This window comes from Haliaeetus albicilla, chromosome 5 (genome assembly GCF_947461875.1).
Source record: "Haliaeetus albicilla chromosome 5, bHalAlb1.1, whole genome shotgun sequence".
Taxonomy (NCBI): domain Eukaryota; kingdom Metazoa; phylum Chordata; class Aves; order Accipitriformes; family Accipitridae; genus Haliaeetus; species Haliaeetus albicilla.
The window spans coordinates 28,293,522-28,301,628 of record NC_091487.1 but is presented as its reverse complement, the minus strand read 5'-3'; the positions used below and the strand labels follow the sequence as shown (position 1 = coordinate 28,301,628).

General features: G+C 49.2%; 1 protein-coding gene across 1 annotated transcript; it reads right to left on the bottom strand.

Moving 5' to 3' along the window:
- Positions 1 to 4,420: 4,420 nt before the first annotated feature.
- Positions 4,421 to 7,832, bottom strand: NKX2-1 (NK2 homeobox 1). The gene is made up of 2 exons (XM_069782975.1): positions 7,398 to 7,832; positions 4,421 to 6,551 (listed from the first exon to the last, which is right to left on the bottom strand). The coding sequence occupies exons 1-2, from the start codon at positions 7,762 to 7,764 to the stop codon at positions 5,881 to 5,883; spliced, it is 1,038 nt and encodes a 345-aa protein (XP_069639076.1). The 5' UTR covers positions 7,765 to 7,832; the 3' UTR covers positions 4,421 to 5,880.
- Positions 7,833 to 8,107: the final 275 nt, after the last annotated feature.

The window sequence follows — 8,107 nt, the reverse complement described above, 5'->3', positions numbered from 1 at the left end:
AGAAGGTTCTCAAGAAAGAGATAAGATTTTTAAGAGCTTCTCTGAGAAACAGCAGCACCGAAAACAAAAAGTTTAAGGAACAAAAGCACCGAGAGAAACTCCGAAAGAACCGTGTCCTAGAGTCACATTATTAGGTCAGTAACACACTGAAATGAACTCAGCCACTTCAGCAACACCTTTGATATGAAGCAAAAAAGTCTGTTCCCTCCAAGATCCCAGGTGTGTGTAAGTTTGTCGCCTTCTAGCACGTTATTACTTGCCCAAATTTACTTGATCGAGAAGAAGGACTCCTGTGAAATCCATCAGAACAGATGGAAGTGAAGGTCTCATACCTTGCTTAGTTTTCTAAGCATTGCAACTATCCTTTTATTAAAAAAAAAAAAAACAACCAAAAAACACCAACCAACCAAACCAAACACAGACCTAAGTAAACAAAGCCCCCACGAAGAACCCTAACCTCATGTGTACATGCGCTTTATTCTTTTCCTGTACACTTTAAGGAGCCCCTGTATCGATGAAGCACTACTCAGAATGATATGGGGAGTTCTCATCGAATGAATGCAGTAAGTCGTATACGTTCACTAAAATCAGCTATGTAAATTCACTTCATAAAGGAGCACAACCTACAAACTAATTTAAAATTACTCGGAAAGTCCCGCTGTGTTTAACGAATAGAAATATATCTCAGAAAACCGTAGCCATCATATTCAGGTTTCGTTGTTAGCCTGAGATATGGAGCTAGCCAGTCAAAACAGACCTAGTCACTTGGTAAATATTTTTAGAACATACGTTTTAAACTTTTTTCCATTTCTATACGCTAGCTCAGGACAGTGGATTCATACCGTCTTTCGCAGGTAATGCATTCGGCCATTTGTAAATGGTTTTGCTTCTTAATGTCTGTGTCATTGTAAAAAAAAATACCGATTCCCCTCTCCCCCTAACAAAAACTTTTACATCGTAGATTAAATGTGATAGTTAACGTTTTCATCTCTAGGTTTCCCAAGAAATTTTCTGCATAGTAAGTTGTTTCAAGCATGAAAACGATTTTCAGTTTCTTTTTATATCAGTACATCTTTTTCACTGTCTTATTTATATAGCTGACCAGAAGCCTTCGAGAGAAAGACATAGGATATAGAAAACTTTGACCTTACCTGCTCCCTAATGTGCTTGCAGCCAGAAAAAAAAAAAAAGGGAAAAAAAAAAAAAAGAAGTAATTTCGTATTATTCACCACTTTGCCAGAGACGGTAACCTCTCTACCTCATAGGAACAGCCGTACTGGGTCAGATCTCTGTTACATATTTGATACATATAAACAGTATTACCATTTACTTAGGGTTTGGGGGGGGGTTCCCCCCTGAAGGGGATCATGAGAAGAACAGCGGGTCAGACAGAAAAAAAATATTTCTCAGCTTTGCTCCCGACACGGCCATGAAAAGACTGAAATTCTTCAGAAGTCACTCAGTCTTTACCTCTAGGTCCCCTTTGTAAAAGCAGCCGTCACGACAAGTTGGACCGGGGCTGCCTTCCCAGCGAGGCCCCTCTACCTGCGCTCCACCACAAAACTCCCAAAATACCTTTTTTTTTTTTTTTTTTTCCCACCCCCCTCCCGTGGCAACTTCTCTTGGTGTCATCTCAGAGCTGTCTCAGATTACATTGTTTGGGATCTGCACTTTGAACACTGTCTTAGGGCCCTGCACTGCCTTTTGAACCGAGATGCAGGCAATATACTTTTAGATCAGCTCCCCATCCCTCTCCGCCGCCCCCCGCCGTGGGTCGGGTAAGAGCCCCGCGCCGCTCCGTTAGCCCGCTGCCGGGGGAGCAGCAGCGCCCGGTGCAGGCCCCGGCGCCGCGGGCTCCCCCGAGCCTTTTCTTCCGAGCATCCCTCTTTCTAACAGGCTGCTGTGAAACAAACCAAACAAACAAACAGAAAAAAAACCAAACAAAAACCACACACACACACAAAAAAACCAACAAAAACAAAACACCCACCCCACAACCCGTTTTGATATGAAACAGCAAATATGAAGAAGCCTTTTTGCTATTGTTGCTGTTGTTGTGGCCGTTGTAGTGGTGGTGGTGGTGGTGCTGGGTTTTTTGGTGGGTTTTGGTGGGGGTTTTTTCCACAGCCTGCTGTGCCACTACATGCACACTTCATGGCACTCAAGCATGAACTCCTATTTAGAGCAGGAAAAAATGCCCTCCGCGGTTCTCCTAGATTTACAGGCAGTGCCAGGGAGTGGGGGAGTGGAAGGGAATAGCCATCCTTCACTAGATCCCTTTATCTCTCAAAATACGGGGTGCCCACGGTCTCACGTCGATAAAAGAACAGTTATATTGGGAAACGTGCATTTCTTCCATCATTTCAGATTTGAATCATGCTGCCACCCCCCACCCCACCCCCCCTTCGCCATCCCATTATCCAAGTTCTGCATTGATTACTGGGAGACTGAAAATCAGCATATTGGAAGAAGCAGGCGTTTAGACGGAGGCACATACTTTAATTTAGAAAAGCTATACAGTGACTAAGTCCTCGTGAGTGTTCTCGAGGGAGCCTGGAGATTAAAATGTATTTAGCCCCCCCCTCCCCGAAATATCTTCATCCCAATCAAGGCATAACTGGTTTATACAAAGAATTTTATGATAAAAGGCAATAACACAATGTCATAAAAAAAACTCTATAAAATTGTTAAAGAGCAGTTTGTTTGCATTTCTCCTGATTGATATGTAAATACAGTTTGAACTGTGTTTGCTCGGTCTCTAGTGCTTAATAAAGAGATGAATTCACCTTTCTGTGGAACAAGTAAACAGACTTTAAACTAAGCCGACATCAGACAAAGTGGAAACGAGTTTATTTAATCGAAACTAAATCTAGTTTAAGAAAGATAAGTCAGTGTACATAATAATCCATTACAGTAATTACACCCACCACCAAATATGTGTTTATGAGGTTGTCGAGACACAATAAAATTCATTTCTTTCCCCCGAAGTCTATAATGAAAAGTCACTGGCTGGTTCTCTATGAACATGCTAATTCCAATATTTTTGGGGGGGGGGGGGGGGGGAATAATATTTCTCGGCTCTTTTAATGCCTCTCAGTGCTCCTCACTTTTGAACGCTCCTGTGTTTGAAAGGATGCAAACATTAATTACATCTGAAGGAGAAATGTCGCCTTAACCACAGCACTTTCCCCTCGGTCTTGTATATTAACTCCCGGAGAAACTAACCCTAATTTAAAAAAATCCGTAGAGTTAACCCTGCTCTCGCTCCCTCCGCGGGAGCTGGCAGCGCTGTGCCACGGGCCAGGAATTCCCAACACTTTCTTCTTTCAGCAGAAATAACAGCACTAAGCTCCAGACCGCCCCCCGCCCCCCCCCCCCCCAACCATGCTTAACATGATGATATAGATCTGAAACGAATATTCTGCGTAGAGAAAGGAAAAAAAAACACAGGAATATTTTGGGGGTTAGTTGAGAATGTCGCTATATAAAGCGGGACATAATATAAAGACTGAAAGGTCTCGAAATTCCTGTTGACACACGTGATGTTTTCTAGTTAGAAATAAGGGGGGGGGGGAGCAGAAAGAATCCGATATTCTTTTTTTTTCTTCTGTCTATTTCCTTTTTTCTCCATCCAGACTAGCACTTGGTGTCCGAGTAACACCGACTATCTTGTATAAATAAAAGACTGGAGCTTTCGAAAGCTGCTACTTAAACTGGAGGTTGGGTTATTTCCATCCCGGGCAAGCTGCTTTCTTTCTCTTCAAAAATATGAGCATTTCATAACACCTCTGTAATTCAGAGGTCTTTCAATGACTGCGATTCGCTTCCGTGGTGTAACTGAGGGGATCTGGAGAAAAAATACCGAAACCGAGCAGCAGATGCAAAGGAAAACGCGCTACGAGGTCTTTTAGGACGGGGGGACTTCTTATTCTGTTGCGCTCACAAAAGGGATGTCTGGGACCCGAAAGAGAGCGAATTACATGTATTTCGGGCTTGTCCGATACGAGCTGCTTAACTTGATATGATTTATATATTTACAGGAAAGTTAATACCTAACTGCCTTGCATTACCCATAATATTTACCTTCCTACCAATCGCCCCTCGGTGTCTCAGCCAGGCGCGCACCCCGCTCACCCACGCACACCCACGTGCGCGCACACGCACTTTCTCCTCATCTTCTTTACAAGCTTCCCAAATCGCTACACGCACACACACACACACACACACAAACCCCAAACAGAAACAAAACCAATCCGCCTTAAACTGAGACGCAGCCTGCAGCTACCCTCTCGCCTGGGTAATGAGGTGGACGTGTGCAGGAGAAACTGCGTGGGCGTGTGTGTGCGTTGCTTGCCGGGGTGGGTAGGTGTAGAAAATGAAATACAGTCTGATAAAGAAAGTTAATTCAAACTACATGTCGTACACAATAAACTATCTTTTTATTTTGATTATAAATAAGGTGACTGTACTTCCCTTAAAATACAAGTACATAGGAAAACCTGGTAGAAATTATTATCCTTTTTTTTTTTACAAGGTATTAAAACTGGATGCTCTTTAAATCGGCCGCATGTTCTATACTGTCAGCAGGTTCTTCGTTAAATTGTTTCTAGTGGCGTTAGACTTTTACCTTCTTTCTCCTCCGTGCCTTTGGCATTTGAATTTCTACTCCCGGAATACTTTGCTTTCTCTAGCAAGAAGTCTCTGAGGTGCCCCCCGCCCCCCCAATAATCGGACTAATGAATTTGGACTCGATCCCTTCGCCATCGAGTTTGTGAATCCCACGCGTTTGCTCGTCACTTTTGCACGCTGAGGACTGATCCTGTACCCCGTTAACTCCCTGGCGCAGCTCCCCCCTGGGAACAGGCTCCGGGCCCTGGGAGGGGCAGGGGCCTTTCAGGGTTTGGCAGCATCCCGGGTTGTTTTTCCATCAAGGAAAAAGAAAAAAAAAAAAAAAAAAGATGGGGGAAGGGAGGGTCGGGAGGGGGAACCAAAGGGAAATAAAAAAAGAATATTCGTAATGTGTATAATTTATTAGAAGCTTCTTAGGAACTATATTTAAGCCAAATATCTACATAAGTTACAACAGGAAGAGGCGGCGGGCGCAAATAACAAACTGCCAGAGGATTTACGACGGGGCGATCAGTGTCCATAAAAAAGGTGGGGGTTGGTTTGGTTGATTGTATTTTTTTTTCTTTTTCTTTTTACAACAAAATATACAGGCTACTAAAAACTATGGGTTTAGTCCAACTTTTGACAGCATTATACAGCTACAGGTTCACATCAAACGTAAGGAGGAAAATAAAAGCCAAGCCTTTGATGACTCCACGTCTCCATCCGCTGGCCCTGGCGGCGGGGCTGGGAGAGGAGACCGGGGGAGGGGGGAAGCTGCTTTTTGTGTCTGGGTGACGCGAATGCGTTTTTTGGGGGGAAAACCACCCCATCCCCCAAAATCTCTATATTTACATGCAAGTCCTAGACGCTGGCAAAGTGTACATCTGAAATCCAAGCCTTCGGACCATGCCTAACGATGGTCCCCTTTCTGCAGACTGCTCCGTGGTTATTAGTCAGAATTTTTTTTAACACCCCATACAACAACCTTGGGAAAAAAAAAAAGAAAAGAAAAAAAAAAGACCCCAAACCATCAAGAGTAACAACAAAACCGAACAAAAAAAAGTCTCTCTCTCACAGGTCCTCAGAGAACCACTCAGTAAAACGGGGGCGGGGGGGAGGGGAGGCGTTAAAAAAGAAAGAAAAAGAAAAAAAAAAAGAAAAACACTCAGTAGTTTGGATAGGACAGAGATTTGTGTGACTGGGAAAATCTGCCTTTTTTTTTTTCTTTTTTTTTCCTTATTTTTTTTTCTTTTGCTTTGTTTAATCCTTTCACCAGGTCCTACCGTATAGCAAGGTGGAGCAAGACATGGCAGTGCCATAGTCAGAAGTAGAAGAGTTTAGGTGAGACAAACTGGAGACTTGGCTCTGCAGAGAGGAAGGGCTGGCCGAGTGCTGTCCCATGTCTGGAGACTGCCCCGCACTGTTTGTCTGGTGGCTCTGATGCTGTCCGAGGCTGTTGCCATTGGTAGCCACTGTGATCGTTGTAGCTGCCTGCTGCTGATGGCTCTGGATAGCTGCTGTGGGTGTGTTGGAGCCTGCTTGGCAGGGCTTGCCATCCTTTACAAGCACTGGCACCGCCACCCTTCTGGGAGACTGCTGCTGCTGGCAAGAGCCGTTCTCCTGTTGCATCTGCTGCTGCGCAGCCTTGTCTTTGGCCTGGCGTTTCATCTTGTAGCGGTGGTTCTGGAACCAGATTTTGACCTGAGTCGGGGTGAGATGTATCATGCTGGCCAAATGTTCCCTCTCCGGGGCGGAGAGGTATTTCTGCTGCTTGAAACGTCTCTCCAGCTCGTAAACCTGGGCCTGGGAAAAAAGGACCCTCCGTTTCCTCCGCGGCGTGCTCTGGAGCGGGGCCATGCTCTTGCTCACGTCTCCCAGGGAGCCGAGGCTGCCCATGCCGCCCATGTTCATGCCCGAGGACGGCGCCATGAAGCGGGAGACTGCAAGGGAGAAGGCGGCACGGTTTAGGCGGCTCGGCTCAGCTCGGCTCGGCGCGGCTCGGCTCGGCGCGGCGCGGCGCGGCTCGGCCCGGCCCGAGCGGGGCTCCGCGCTCCGGCGGCCCCCGCCGCCGCTCACCCCCGCCGGGGCCCCGCAGCCCCCCGGCAGCCCGGCCCCGGCCGGGGCCTCGGGGCGCCCCCGCTCCCGAACAACGACCCGCGTTTCCCCGGGGCGAGCGGCGGGGCAGCGGGACCCCCTCCTCGCCCGGCCAGCCCAGCCCCGGTGAATAAAGGCGACCGCTCGCCCCTCGCCCTGCCCGGGGGGTGACACCCCACCAAGCACCTGCTGTGACAGCGCGGCGGGAGCGGCCGGGGCCGGGGGCTCCGCCGGCGCCGGCCGGGGCGGACTCGCCCGCTCCCCCCCGCGTCCCCCGGGACGCGGCTCCCGCGGCTCCGGCTTCCCCCTCGCCCGCCCGGTGCCGGGCGGCGCGCAGGCGGACGGGCACCGCCGGCTCCCTCCCGGCCCCCCCGGGCCGTGCCGCTCCCGCCCCGCTGGACGGCGAGCTCCGGGCTCCCGCTCCCCGCCACCGCCGGGCTTCCCACCCCTTCCCCCCGCAAAAGCAGCCCCGGGAGGCTGACATGAAACCAGCCGGGGGAGGAGGCACCGGGCACGATCCTCCGGCAGGAGGAGGAATTTGGGGGGGGGGGGGGGGCGGAGAGGAGGGGGGGCGGCTGGGATTTGGACCGACTTTTGCCCTGGCGCGGAGCCCCCGGCGCCCGTTGCCCGCGGTGCGGCGGGGCAGGAGCGCGGCCACCCCCCGCCGGCCACCCAGCCCCGGGCTGACTTACTTGAGGAGAAGCGGGGGTCCGGGTTGGTGCCGTACCATCCTGTCGCCGAAGCGCTGTTCCGCATGGTGTCCTGGTAAGGCGGGAGCTCGCTCATGTTGCCCAGGTTCCCATTGCAGTAGCCCCCCATCGTAGCATGGGAGAGCTGGGGGACCCCTGCCGCTGTCATATGGTAGGCGGCAGTCACTGTTCCGTTGTGGCCCATGGGGTGCTGCTGCATGGCCGGCTGAGAAACCTGAGACTGTCTGTAGGCTGACAAGGGAGCGCCCAAGTTACTGCCCTCCATGCCCACTTTCTTGTAGCTTTCCTCCAAAGGACTCAAGATGTCAGACACTGAGAAAGGAGTCGTATGCTTTGGGCTCATCGACATGATTCGGCGGCTGGGGAAAAAAAAAAAAAAAAAAAAAGGAAGGGGAGGCAAATCTTTTTTTTTTTTTTTTTTTTGCCAAATATTCTGGTGTTGCCTTAACGCCGATCTTGTTGGATGTACACGTAACCGAGTGGACGAAGTCCGCCTTAATTGGATTGAGTGGAGGCTCAGGGCTGCCTTTCGTTTGTTTTAGCCAGACGCCAGGTTTTTAGGCTGCCACCAGAGGCGGGGCATAGGCACTAAAGCAACAAGACAATAGAAGCCTACATCTTGCCCAAGATAATTAGCTTACATGCTGATGACAAGGTAAACACCTTTAAGTTTTACTTGTCAGGATTTTTTT